Raw genomic sequence first — 15,190 nt, forward strand, 5'->3', positions numbered from 1 at the left:
TCATCTTTTTTGGTGCAGATTCTCCCTTGGTAACCCTTTGTTTAGATTGTTCTTTGGTCTCAGGAATATAGTAATGTATCCATGTTTCATCCACTGTGACGAAACAATGCTTAAAGTCCTGCGGATTCTTCCTGAACAGCTGCAAACCATCCTTGCAACACTTCACACAATTCCGTTTTTGGTCAAGCGTGAGCAATCGTGGAACCCATCTTGTGAATAGCTTTCTCATGTCCACATGTTTATGCAAAACATTATGTACCCATTCATTGGAGATGCCCACAGCACTAGCAATCTCATGAACCTTAACTCTTCTGTCATCTATCACCATATCATGGATTTTATCAATGATTTATAGAGTCATAACCTCCACAGGGGGTCCAGAACGTTCAGCATCACTTGTGCCCATGTGGCCATTCTGAAAATTTTGAAACCACTTATAAACTGTTCTAATCGAAGGTGCAGAGTCACTGCAATGTTTATCAAGCTTCTCTTTAGTCTCCTGAGGTGTTTTGCCTTTCATGAAGTAATGTTTAATCACCACACGAAATTCTTATTTGTCCATTTTTTGACAATCACTGAACTTCTTTGATTCGCACCGATGCCAAACACAAAGAAATAGATCAATATGGCTGAAACTTGGTGTGCGTTCTTTCCAAAGATGCTACTAACTAAACATAACCTCGATACGTGCTGGTGGTGCCATCTCTCGGACTTTGCATGGACTTTTCAAACGCCCCTCTTATATAAAGAAGGGTGGACTAATGGCCTTGCTGCAGTAGTAAAACCAGTTCCCATCAGATCACAGAAGTTAAGTGCTGTCAGGCTTGGCTAATGCTTTCATGGGTGACTGTCTGGGTCCATTGAGTGCTATTGGCAAGTGTGGTGCACTCAGCCCTTGTGAAGCCAAATGAGGAGCTACTTGATTGTGAGTTAGCAGATCTGACCATGAAAACTTAAAAGGGCCAGAAGAGCAGTATGCTGACCACATGCCCCTCCATATCAACATCCAGTGACACCTATCGGCTGATGGTAATACAGTGGTCAGTGGGTACTGTTGGGCCTCCGATGCCTGTTTAGGTGGAGTTTAGTTTTGTAAAGAAGGGCAGAGTGAATGGTCACAGGTTTGTTTGATTCATGGGAGGGAACCACAGAAATGTTGAAAACCCTGAATTGGTAGATGCTTGAAGATAGATGCAAATTATCTCATGAAACCCTACTTACAAAATTTAAAGTACCAGTATTAAGTTAAGTATCAAGAGAGAATTTTCTTCCCCCTACTTATCACTCCCATAGGGATTGTGAAAACAAAATTAGACTAATTACAGCATATACTGAGATATTTAAACATTCATTCTTCCCACTCTTCATGTGCAACTGGAAGGGCAAAAAAGTTTAACATGCGAACCATGCTAAGTACCCTCTGTCATGCACTTCAAAATGTTTTTCAAAATATGTATGTAGATGATTTAGATAAGCTTTTGATGATCGTCAGTTTTCTACTAGACAGAACCATCATCACCATCACCACCATCGGAGGAATGTTACTTGTTGTATAGCAGGTGATATAGTATATATCCAGCTGTCAAGACAGAAATATGTTTCACAGCAGACCTTATATCCTCCCCATGGAAAGCCAGGATATTGAGCTTTCGGCTACCAGTAGAATGTTTTCTGTTGAGTTGCTATGCACTATAAATATAAACAATAGAAGTGTACTTCATTTATGGAAAAGTAGTTGTATCTTATAGCTCTAAAATACAGACAGGACCAGTTTTGCATGTTTTTCAAAAGAATTCTTCCTCTTATGCATTTTCAACATTGCATTTTATTCACTGTAGTGTTATACAGGACCTAAAATCCAGCTGCATTGGTGAAGGCAATTTTTAAGCTTATACATGTACATCACTGGGCAGGGGGCAGTTCCCCCTCCCCACAGCGTAATTCATGTTGCTGGGATGACTCATTTCACCCACTCTTTCTTTAATTGATTTTTACTTGTGTTAGGCTTTTAATAATGATTTTTGTAAATATTATTGAAAGGACAGTGATATCTGAAGGGGGGGAGTTATAAAAGTTAAAAATTAAAACAATCTTGATTGCATAACAATATTTATTACAATGTCGACTGATTTTAGTCAATTTTTATACTATTCTCTAATGGTGGCAGGGTCCGCCCCAGTAGCTGAGTGGTCAGCGTGACGGATTGCCGTCCTCTGGGCCCGGGTTCGATTCCCGGCTGGGTCGGAGATTTTCTCCGCTCAGGGACTGGGTGTTGTGTTGTGTTCATCATCATTTCATCCCCATCCGGCATGCAGGTCGCCCAATGTGGCGCCGAATGTAATAAGACCTGCGATATGGCGGCCGGACCTGCCCCGCGAGGGGCCTCCCGGCCAATGACGCCAAACGCTCATCATCATCATGGTGGCAGGCAGAGTGGTGAATGTAGCAGCGACTATCTGTTGAGAGATATTCTTCTTTAGCTATTAATGATGACTTGGATTAGGTCATTTTTGGCCTCTAGAAATGTGTACAATATGATTTTGAATCAAACAATGGAAAATTCAGGATTGAATGTAACAATATTATCTCCTTCTCATAATATTGTTAAAATAAGAATTTGTACCTTTATGATATGTCTACAGCAGGGGTGGCCAAGATTTCAGCTCATGGGCCATGCCTGTGCCAAATTGCTCAGCCTCACTTCACATTTCTCCCATCCCCATGCCAAGCTGTCTGAGCATGAAGAGGGGTAAGAGGGGGAAACAGCGAACACACCACATTTAAATGGCAGTACGGGCAAAATGCATGTGACTTGGTTTTGTATTTCATATTTCTCAACAATGTAGATCACAAATAAAACAAGTTTACAGTGTTAATTATTTTTGGCAGGCTGAAAACATCATATAATTTTTATCTGGTGAAAACTGTCGGCGTACAGACGGATGTAGACAATTACACAGAGTTTTGCACTCAAGTTGCCATATAATTGCGACTTATTTAGTTTCATAATATCAGAAAAGGGTCTTTCACAGAAATATGTCGATTGAAATATTGTGGCAATTTTGCGACCTCATTAGAGAAACATGGAAAATCTACCTGAGACAAGCAATGTAGATGTCCTAGACAGTTTTAATATAAAAAGATTTGTAATTAAAATTGGATTAACCTTGCAGATCAATCAGTTACATCTGCACAATCACAGGGGTGCTCGCAATTGAAATGGCAAACTGTCTTGAAAAAAGATGTAAGATCGACAGTGTCCTCAAAACCTTTAAAAGACTATTGTAATTTTTCGAAGGGCACAAAGAATTTGTGGCACTGATGAGGTCGACACCAGCATCGATCTGAGTATCATCTTCAAACTAAACTACGGTTATCTTTGGGCGAAACCGCCATGTTAGTTCTGTGTAACTCTTGCTTGTGTAAAGAGGTGAATAAATGAACTACTGTAAAATGGGAGTGTTGTTTGGTGTAACTGACCCAAACTTCCTCCTCAAATTCTTCAAACCTCAGGCTTTCTTTGAAGCCAGTGAGCTTAGGGATCTGGATTGTCTTCCTCAGAATGTGTCCCTTCTACAACGCAAGTTTCCTTTTAAATGTGTACCCGTCAAATGAGAAAGAAGTTACCTTGCAATGTCTTATTGTGGGCAGTGTGCAGTCATGTCCACTTAAAATGCAAAGTCTGCAGTCCATTCCGGACGTTCTAATGTCTCTTCCCTGCACTCTTTTTTTCCCCCCCTTCATAAATTCAATAATAGAGAGATTTAAATAAAAAAATTATTGGCAGGCTCAAACTCTTTGTTCATTTCCATTGAAAATTGTTGCAACTGAAAATGGAATAATGAGTACGACTTCAGATAGTTTGCTATTCGTACCACCAATTTCTTCACATACTCCATACCTCTAAATTTAGCACAAGGTGCTTCTTGAGGTACAGAACAATGAAACCTATCTGTTGATTATTGTAGTTTTTTTTGTCTTATATTGTTAACTAAAAGTTTAAATTTTTCTGCATGGTACTAAAGTGTCATTTTGTAGCAAATAAGCAGTACCTGTCACTTACACGATTTGATAATTCTCATCCCTCTTTCTATCATTGTCATTCCCATTCATTTTAAATGATTGTGACGATAGGTCACTATACTGCCTCTTTTTGTGCAAACAGCCACTGGGACCTGTGAATGTCCTTTGTGCCACAAGCAAATAGTGAAAGGAAACAGCACTGACACCATGAGTCTTCTGAACTCAGAGTTGTGCAAAGGGCAAAATGCCGCACCTCAGTGCTAAATGAAATGTCGCACTGTTCCAGATACTTGCAGGAAGGAACGAGCAAAGCTTTGTGGCAACATGTGCTGCAAGCATGAAGTTTGGCACGCCTTGGCCGGCCCTGGTCAACAGTATAAAGTTAATCAATACTGCTTCTACAGTGCTAACTCCAGAAGTTCCAGTAAGTCACATGAGAACACACTCTTGTATTTGCCGTAACACTACCATTTACTACAGTGCACCCATATGCTGCCTGCAAACATCACTATTTAACCTGTTGACTGCCACATGCTTAGTGACGGATGTTCCACTGGCAGGCCAGTGTTAGTAGGGATTGCTGGCAGCCACTCTGCAGTCAACTTGTCAAATCTAAAATCACTATTGGCTCTAATACCCAAAATTAGTATTTTTGGAATTGATAATACCAGGAGCAGCTGCCTTGTACATATCAATAACAAGTATGTATATGCACAGATGTCAGTATGGTTTTTACCTTAGTGGCAACAGTTTTTTTGCGTGCATCCCCACTACAGTCATCAAATGATTCCCACTCACCTCCCTGTCCACGTTTCCTTGGTATATTGTGATAGTACTACGAAGATAATACCCAACAGATGAGATTAATCCTTCTACTCCATTGAGTACACACATCACTTGTTGCAGGAGAGTTTCAATTGCAAAGCCCCAGGAAACTAATATACATCAATATCGCATGCCGGGCGGAACCTGTTTTCTTATTACCATTCAGCTGCTGCAGTGATCAGAAAGGGTACTGAAAGCTTCATCAAATCAGATGAATCTTGTATGCCATCACATTTCATTTAGTTTGGAAGGCTTGATTTATAGCATCTTTGATACATACTCAAATTCTGTCAACTTTTGTTACTGTATTCGTATCTTTGATAGACTTATATTTCCAAAGAAAGTACTGTCACTGGCTGGCGCATGTAAAATTAGCCTCACAAGCAGTTACTTCTTACAAAAATGGTAGTGTTATCACTGTGATTTTGGATGGCAGATAATTTTTTTTATCTTTATACTGTGTCATCATACCTGTTCCTTCCTCACTTCATCTTTATGAAAATTTGCCAATAAAATGTAAATTCATACGAGTCTGTACACGTCCCTCTTTCATAAGTAACTGGTTAGCTGCTTCTGCATAGCCAATAACCGTCCCTCTTGAAAAGTGGGATATTTGTAGGTTTGCTAGGAATGTAAGGCTGCATTCTAACTTTTGAAACATCCATGTGCTGAAGACGTTCTCCCACCATCTTATGCAATGAAGTTACGTAGCTGAGATTTGTCTTTTGATGTAACACAATCCCATGCAATCAATATCAGTTGCCCCTGCAGTTCCTTTTCTCTATAGTAGTGCTTTATTTGGTACTAAAGTTTCTCTACTTACTGCTCAAAAGTTGAAACCTAGTTAGTAAAATTTCTTGTTCCTTTTCAGCTTTCCCAGTAAACACTTTCGGTGTTCTGATGTCTGCAGTTTGTACCAATTCAGGACATCAGAGGTTTCTTGTTACTTTTATGTTTGTTTGAGTGTAAATGGGGCAGGGGAGATGGGTGTAAGTAGTTAGATATTGTACTAATACCGAACACCCAAAATTAGCATTTGAATCAACGCATTAACTCACTCTCCCACACCCCCTCTCTCCCACTCCCCCCCCCCACTCACTCACTCACTCACTCACTCACTCACTCACTCACTCACTCACTCACTCACTCACTCACTCACTCACTCACTCACTCACTCACTCACTCACTCACTCACTCACTCACTCACTCACTCACTCACTCACTCACTCACTCACTCACTCTACGTGTTAGTAGTCATAGGCAAACTTCACAGAACATAGCAAATGTAATTTAGCAACATCTGTCTGTTCACGTCTAAGAGTTCACTAAATGGCGTTCCCTGTTTTAAGTCTGCCCTGCATGATGTTCTGTAACCAAGTAAGTGAGAGCTGCTCTTCTATCTTCTGAGTAGGCTTCTGTCCATTGCCATCCAGTCATTGACGGATTATACTCGGCTGGCAAGGCAAAGTCGATATCTTCATCCTCAGCACCGCCTGTGGCACTGGTGGAACTCTTTCAAGTGGCGAGTCTATGGCACTGGCACCAGCTTGCACCTGTGGTGCTTTTGCCCTGGCTGTTTCTTGTTTGGACAACACAGCAGAATGCACCAATAATGTTTCCTAGACCACCTCAATCCAAAAAATACCATTTTTATTAAATTACAACTACAGCAGCAACTAGGAGGTTCAGTTGTGATGCTCCGTCGATGAGCTGCTCTCTCAGCTTCGTGGAGGACATCCTTTGTCCTGTAGAAGAGAACTGTAGTGAACTGGGGACCTAGAAATGACAGAGGGGCTTCGTCCCCATTGCAGCCCACAGTGGTACACAACCCACAACAGGCTACAGCAGCCCACTCACCCCACTGCCACCCCACACCGAACCCAGGGTTATTGTGTGGTTCAGCCCCCAGTGGCCCCCCCAGGAACGTCTCACACCAGACGAGTGTAACCCCAATGTTTGCATGGTAGAGTAATTAAGGTGTACGTGACATGGAGAAAGTGTTTGCTCAGCAATTGCTGACAGTGTAAAGGAGACGTAATAAGAGAAACCAGCCCAAATTCGCTGAGGCAGATAGAAAACCGCCTTAAAAACCATCCACAGACTGGCCGGAACACCGGACCTTAACACCAATCCGCCAGGCGGATTCATGCCGGGGACCGGCATGTCTTCTTGCCTGGAAAGCAGTGTGTTAGACTGCACGGCTAACCGGGTGAGCCCTGCTGGAGATACTGCTGGAGCTATTGGAATATTTTCCACCATCAATCCATCAGCATGTAGTCTCACGCATTTTGCGCATAGTGTCTACTAATTTCTCAACCAAACACATGGGGAAAGGTGAGTAGTTTGAGATGGACCACCTCCTTGGCTACCAGTCACTAGATTTAATCCCTCGTGCCTTTTTTTTATGCTTTAGGAAGTGTTTTTTATGGGACTCCTTTACAGTCAGAAAAGATCTCATTGCCCAAGTTCTGGTGGCAGCTGAAATTATTCAGTAAAATACATGTTAAAACATCCCTTCTTTTTCAGTCTGCATTAAATTAGCTAAACTCTTCTACTTCTTTTGGTGTTCTGTTTGGTAATTTAACTCCCTCTGTATCATCCGATTTAATTCAAATACATTTCATTACTACTGTTTTACTTTTGTTGATGTTCATGTTATTTCTTTCCAAGACACTAGCCATTTGGATCATCTGGTCTTCAAAGTCCTTTGCTGTGTCCATAATAATTACAATGTTGTGGCAAGCCTCAATGTGTGTGTGTGTGTGTGTGTGTGTGTGTGTGTGTGTGTGTGTGTGTGTGTGTGTGTGTGTGTTTTTTTTAATTTCTTCTCCCTGAACTTCAATTCTGTTCCAAATTTTTCCATGGTTTCTTGTAACAATAGCTCAGTTTAGAGACAGTAACATTGGGTATAAGCTACAACCACATCTCATTCCTTGTGCTGCTTCTCTATGTCACATGACTTTTAACTTACGGTTTCTGTATAACTTGTAAATAACATTTCACTCCCTGAACTTTTTTCCTTGCTACTTTCAAAATTTCAAAGAGAGTAGTCCAGTCAAAAGTTCTCTCTAAATCCAAAAATGTCTTCCACCCATTTTAATCCTAATCAGTACCAAAGGTTCTATGAATTTTCGAAAACAAACCTACACTATAATTGTGGATACAAGATGGGCTAATCCCTTAAATGGACAGATTTGCTACTGCTAAGACCATATTTTATCAAAATACAGGGAGGAAGATTACTGCCCATCACAGTCTTATATAAATGACAATGACAGTTGTTCACAGATAACACTGTTCTAGCCTCACGTGTGGCATAATAGGAACCTGTTACAAGAATCATGGACATTTAGTTGAACAACCTGTTGGTGCTAAGGTTGCTAATCAACAAATGTCAAGTGAGCATACATGTTTTACAAAACCTGCTTTTTATCACTAATTTATGAGCAATGTTATTAGGGAAAAGGAAGATTAGAGTAACTGTGGATGAGGTCATTAGAGGTTGAGCATAAATTAGAATTTCAGAATAACCATCTTGTTATTTGCCTGAAGTGATTTCGAGAAACCATGGAAAACCTATATCTGGATGGCCAGGCAGCATTTTGAATTGCTGTCATCCTGAATGAAAGTCAAGTGTGCTGGGTGCCGTGCCACCTCACTTGGTAATGTTATCGGTGTCAGTTTTAGTAAAACAACTATGTTAATCAGATGGAAAGCTGTAAACATGGTATTGTGAAAGCAGGAATACAAAAGTGGGAGTGGCTGCACACAAAGTCATCATCCTTACCTTAGTGAGTAGTCCTATTTTATTGAAAAGTTATCCGAATGGTGTGTCAAATTTGTCAAGTTTGGCTGTAGACTGTCAGAACAAATAACCTGTATTGTTCCACCTCAGGAAAGAGTTGTTGTTCTTTCTAAATTAAGTATGAAACTGCACAGTTTAACAATCTGAATTTAGCGACTGATCTTAGTTAATATTGTTTTTATTCAAATAAGAGATCTTTGTATTATGAAAGAAGATTGTAGGTTTGGATGTATGAAAACATTCGGAGTAATGTATACTGCCTATTTATTGTGTAAAAGTACAAATTACATGTGGAAATTTTTTTAACCACAACTCTATTCAAATTACAATTTTAGATATTCTTTGCTAAATAAAGAAAAATGATTACATCTAAAATGGCCAGTAGTTGCAGTCTGTGGTCCCCTGAACAAAGTATTAATACTCTGAAGCCACTGCACACCAAATCTTTTAACACTGTAAATTATGTTTATTTACAGATTGGCCTGGAAATTGCCTTGGCCGTGTTTGCGAAGACCCTCCAGAAGTCTTTTCCCAAATTCAGCATCAACTTTTGCAAAATTTTTGACTGCTCTCTCCTGCAAAGATAAGAAATGCATATTAATGGAGTCTGGCATAAGCACTGTGAAATGTTACAGAATTTATTTTGCCATTAGTTTATCCTCACTAGATTACATTCAAATTTGTTCTACTCAGTATGCCAAATGAAAGCAGGAAACAAGAAAATATATTTTGTGTATTCAGAAACAGCAGTTTCATCATGAAACAAACCATGTGTTATGACATATACTTGCGGGGTTTTGATTTTCTTAGCAAAATCCTCTAAATAAGTGTGCCATAAAGTGATATTTAAGTCTTCAAGACATTGACCCCAACTGGCTTACTCTTAAAACAATACAAAAAAAACTGTTGTTCAAATTCGAACTTCATTTTTAGAGTCTTTACTACATTCACTGTCATCACTTTGTAAATGTCATATACTGGGTGTACAATTGAAAGGTGTTCAAGATGAAAAGCATTTGATTCTGGATCGATCAACTTAGAACCACAGGTAGCATGTTATGTGTAAAATCTCCCGAAAAACCATTTCCTCTGAAGGAAACTTCGATTGCATTACAGAAGCGATTCAATGTAGCCCACATGAATCTGTATGTGCTGCTAGTTTGCAGTTATAGATTCCATGTTCAACAGTGCATGATGCATTGGACGAAACTCTTTGTCTAAAAACGTACAAGATTAAAATAATTCATACAATAAAATCTACTGGCAGAGTTGTGTGTATGGACTAAACATTAGAAATGCTACAAAGGATATGTGAGTCACACAACTGCTGGAGTTGTTTACAACTGTAGAATATGGGGCAGTAAAAAGCGACATGTGATGTACGAACTGGTGAGGGACACCATGAAAGTCAACGTTTAGGCTAGCTAAATGTTTAACACAGTTATCAGACTACTACTACTACTACTACTACTACTACTACTACTACTACTACTACTGACTGACTGACTGACTGACTGACTGACTGACTGACTGACTGACTGACAGCAATGAATTTCATACCCGGATTGTCTGAACAGCATGCCCTTCCACAACTACAACACGGAACTATCTTTCGGTGGGACAGAACTCCATGTTTCCACCTTATTGATAGGGAATTTCTGAATAGCAAATTACCCGGGAGGTACTCTGCAGGAGGTGGGCCAACTACATAACCTTTTACACATCCAGACATGATCCCATTGAATTTTTTCTTAAGGGTTTATGTGGTAAAGAAAAACCATCTACCAGGTTAAGATTGATAGCTGTCAACACCTGAAAACAAAATATGGGATGCTACGGCAACAGTTACACCAAACACGCTCCAGGCTATATGGAGCAAAAGGTGGAATATCATTTTGCACCATTTAAGCCATAAATTATATAATAATTACTTTGCGAGTTAGGGTTTGTTTATTTTGGATACTTCCACCCTGACATCGTATTGCAAATTGCATAATCTTGCTGAGTTTCACCTTAGTGTAATTTCTTCATCTGTATTTAAAAACTGTTACTTAACTTTTGAGGCTTAAAATGCCTACCTTACTTAATCTTTAGATTCAATATTTCAAGGACGAAGTAAGGAAACCAAAGTCAAGACAATGAAGAAAAACACAATGAGTGAGATCCCCTAATGTATATTAAAAAATAATAACCTTTATCCTAACAATTCACATTTACGTTACTTTGTTTACAACTTACTGTTAGCTTCACGAAGTTACACAAAAGCATTTCTTTTTCATTCTTCCCAACATATCAGTTTGTTTTCATCGCTCAAACTACGCAACATTCTCATCATGTCATAATTTCCTGTTTAGTTAGTTTGGTCATGTTAATCCAGTGACCCATCCTTGTGTAACAAATGCCTCATTAGTCTTAATTGTAGTAACCAAAACTACTTTGTCAGCAACACTACTATGATCACAGTTTTAATTTTTTATGTGAAGCAGCACAATTGCTATCAAATTCTTTCTGATTAGACCACTGGTGTTAAATACCGCTTCTCCACTAGTTTGACAGTTATCCACCATTTAACTTTGGAGCTTCCTAATACTATCTATCCCACTATGTCTTTGTGCTAATCCAAATGCCTTTTATTGTTGTACGTTTTATCTTTGAAACTATGAAAAAAAATTTCTATAACCAATTTCAGTCATTCATTTAACCAATTTCAAGTGTCTGAAATTGGCAGTTTCACTAGAGATTTAACCTTTTACCATTGAACTAACTGCTCTCCTTTTTTTCTGGAGGGGACAGGTAGTTCAGAAAGACTTTGTTGAGAAGTACTTGGCAAACACAAAATGGATAATTAAAGTACAAAATAATCTTCACTATATGCATACCATTTGGAGAAGGACATTGACTAGGAGAAACTTCTGGATGATTGTATCAACAAGAATCAACAATTTGACACATCTTGTGAGATACCAAATTTGATCAAAGTGAAACAAAGAGCAAAACTTCAGTTAGTACATGGGAGACATCTGGACTTTACATCAGTGAAAGCCCCAGTTCTCAGCCATCCAACACATCACAGACATCATGAAAACCTTCACAAAATATATTCTGTACAGTGTAACAATAACAGCATAGGTTACATTACCGATTGGTTGGTCTTTATAAATAACTATAGCTATAACTAAGAAACTGATCAAAAAATTTTCCTGAATTATTTTAAGTTCCTGAAATACATTTTAGACTAATGTTAAGGTTCTATACAAAAACAAGATAAATATTTCAGTTAAAACTTTGAGGGTAAGAGGCTATGGTTTAAGTATAAACCTTTCAATGAAGTTTCCTCTCTCTCCACAGGGATTTATCAAAGGTAAATCATTAACTGCATCAAATGATTAGGACAAAACACTAATGAATAACGTTGAACTTCAAAAAATGCTCTCTCAGCTTAAAAGTTTTAACTGAATTAAACTCCAAACCAGAAAGCCTTTTTAAAAATATTTATTAGTATTTAATGTGCTACTTATGAGGACACAAGGTTGTTCAATTTGTGATGAATTAGTTGTACCTGAATGAATCCTACAGCATGTCTCAAGTGGTCCACTATGTTGTCAACAAGACGCTGGCGTTCTTGTTCATTTAATGTCTTCTTCCAGAAGACAGCTGGTTGAGATACATTGTCATCATCATCTGTGTTGTACCTGCAATTTTTTATATTTTTATAGAGTGAAAAATCTTATGTACAAATACAAATTATTAGCAGAAACATCTCATCACAAAACTTTGTTCTTCATTTAGAGAGATTTGCAGTTACAGCTCCCTTGAAAGTGTAATTCAGTGATTCACCAGGCTGTGTCTAAAAAATGAACTCGTGCTGAGTGTGGAAAAAGCATCATAAGTGATGGTAACCCCTCCTGGCTTTCATTAAAGACATTTAGAATGTCAACCACTGAGCTTAATATTTGTCTATGTATTTCGGAAATCATTTGAGTATACATTTTTTGACAAATGAGTTGATCTAATGTTATGCATTGCTGGTGGTCACTGACTGGCTTCTATTTCCTTTTTACCTATTGCAGTATTTTGCTGTGGATGTTGTAATAAATTAATGGAAATAAAGTTTTACGCTAAACCATGTTTTATGCTAACAATGCCATTGAAATAAGCATATCATCATGTTCTATTTAAAGGGAGGAAAATCCATTTAGATATCAGAGACCTACACAAGTCTAAATATACTCGAGTACGTGCAATCTGACTCATGTAACCACTCAATCACAAAGAAACTGTTGAGAGGACGTATTGTTTTTTCTCTAGTAACAGTTGCAATTTGCTCGCATATATTCAAATTTTTATCAGTACGTATTCTTATCAAAAATTCTGCACAAGTAAGTTTTACCTTTGGACATCTCCAACTGTTGTAAACTTCGAAAGACCAACACTTGGAACTTCAATGGGTCCCCCAAAACTGTTTGGAAAGTAGTTTGGAGCACCATCTTGATTGTAAAGAGCTTGTGGCCCATCACGTTGGTAGTTTGCAATCTTTGAGCGATAAGGACAGTTCACAGGCAGTTGCAAATAGTTAGGTCCCAAACGGTGTCTGTGAGTGTCAGAATAAGAAAACAGTCTTCCCTGAAAATATGAAGACCAGATTAGTGGTAAAACACACCTACTGTATTTTATGTGAAAGTGCAAAAAAGAATACTTGACTGACAGTCAACTCGAGCAATATATTACCTGCAGCATTTTGTCAGGGCTAGGCTCAATTCCTGGAACCATATGGGCAGGACTAAAAGCTATCTGTTCCACCTCTGCAAAATAATTTTTGGGGTTGCGATTCAGCACAATTTTGCCCACTGGGATGAGTGGAAACTCGTCGTGTGGCCAAACCTAAATAAAACTCTAATATTATTTCATGTACTGCGAAGTTTGTACTGGTATTAACACTGTATAATTTAGAAACTAATGAAAAGATACGTCAAACAGTTTTTCTTGTCAACTTGAGAATAATCTCATAAAAGTGAATACAAAGTATCAATGAGAAAATCACATATATAGTAATAATGATGAAGGATAGAATGGATATAAGGTACTTGTACCATTAAGAGTTTTTGAATCAACAACTTGCCTGATCACCTGAAATTACACCATTAAACTTTGGTTTGAAGTAAGGCAAACCAACTAATCAGAGTAACAAAACCAAATCTAAAAATAAGTGAAACAATAAAGCAACTGTGATTTATGTTCTTTGTCTGCTAAAAAGGTCCCTTACCTTAGTGAGATCAAACGGATTGAATTTCCAGTTCTCAGCCTGCTTAAACGTCATGACTTGTATGTACATAGTCCACGACGGATAGTTTCCTGTTGCAATAGCATTGTAGAGATCCCTGATTGAATAATCAGGGTCACTTCCAGATAGATCACCAGCCTGTTTTGCTGGAAGATTTTTTATTTTTTGATCCGTCTGAAAAGGGAAAAACATTGTTGCATATGATTATCAAACTAGATAATATAATTTCCGTACTACTCTGAAATTTAAAGATCAGGTATTACCTTATAATGGAATTTGCAATAAACAGCTTCATTCTTGGCATTGACCAACTTGAACGTGTGTGAACCATAGCCATTCATGTGGCGATATCCATCTGGGATTCCTCTGTCAGAGAAGAGGAACATGACCTGATGGGTGCTCTCTGGTCTAAGTGTTATGAAGTCCCAAAACATGTCAACATCCTGTAAGAGAAATTATTTACATCAACAAACACTTAAACATAGCAACTGAATGTTATTTGGATGAATTTGAAGACAGGAGAGAAACGAAACCTTCAAGAACAGTAATCAAACCCTGTTTCATATCTAGAGTCTCTACACTGCCTGGAAGAGTTAGAAACAAAGTCAGTTTTCCATTTTGTGAAATTAAAGAATTTATATGAAATACTACTCAACCAGTTTTATATATAGTATACTTGGTAATACAAATAGGGTGTCATCTACATCTATTTGTGTAGTTTGTATACAAAATATACCAAAATATTTGATAAATGCTTATAGATTTGCTAAATACAGAAAAGTGATTCTTGAAATGAGAAATGAACAAAATATAATTAAATTAAATATTTGAGAATTTACTAGAAGTGCAAATACACACAGCTGAAGACAGTGATACAGTACAGTTAAGGGACACTAGGAGAGAACTAGTTCAGAAATATAATTCTAGCAAATGCTGTAATCCTGCATTTCAAGTACAAGTAACTTGAAAAAGAAACTGTCCGGTGCCATGTAAGAGAATATTTGCGAGGGTGTAATACAATTACATTAAAATATTCTGCATATTATGATAATTTTAAAAGGCTGTCCACTTAAATTAAAGTTTGGTATGTTATGTAGGAATTTAACATTTACACATGAGGAATTTTTTTATTTACTTTCTTCCTGTATTGAACAAAAATCTATGCTCTTAAAGGACACTTCATAAAAAGCTAATAAGAATTTTATGAGGTGAACAACTGAATAACAACTTGGTTATAAGCTTGAATGAGGGTATCA

General features: G+C 38.0%; 1 protein-coding gene across 1 annotated transcript in view; it reads right to left on the reverse strand.

The window, feature by feature from the left end:
- Positions 1–8,900: 8,900 nt before the first annotated feature.
- LOC126413638 (catalase) overlaps positions 8,901–15,190 on the reverse strand; it is a 67,202-nt gene continuing 60,912 nt past the window's right edge. The window contains exons 5-10 of the mRNA XM_050083280.1: positions 14,198–14,377; positions 13,917–14,108; positions 13,382–13,534; positions 13,044–13,276; positions 12,213–12,345; positions 8,901–9,228 (exon numbers count right to left, since the gene is read on the reverse strand). Of these exons, the coding sequence (XP_049939237.1) occupies positions 9,124–9,228; positions 12,213–12,345; positions 13,044–13,276; positions 13,382–13,534; positions 13,917–14,108; positions 14,198–14,377 (996 nt within the window). The 3' untranslated portion in view covers positions 8,901–9,123. The remainder of the gene's footprint in view (positions 9,229–12,212; positions 12,346–13,043; positions 13,277–13,381; positions 13,535–13,916; positions 14,109–14,197; positions 14,378–15,190) is intronic.

This window comes from Schistocerca serialis, chromosome 1, assembly GCF_023864345.2.
Source record: "Schistocerca serialis cubense isolate TAMUIC-IGC-003099 chromosome 1, iqSchSeri2.2, whole genome shotgun sequence".
Lineage (NCBI taxonomy): Eukaryota > Metazoa > Arthropoda > Insecta > Orthoptera > Acrididae > Schistocerca > Schistocerca serialis.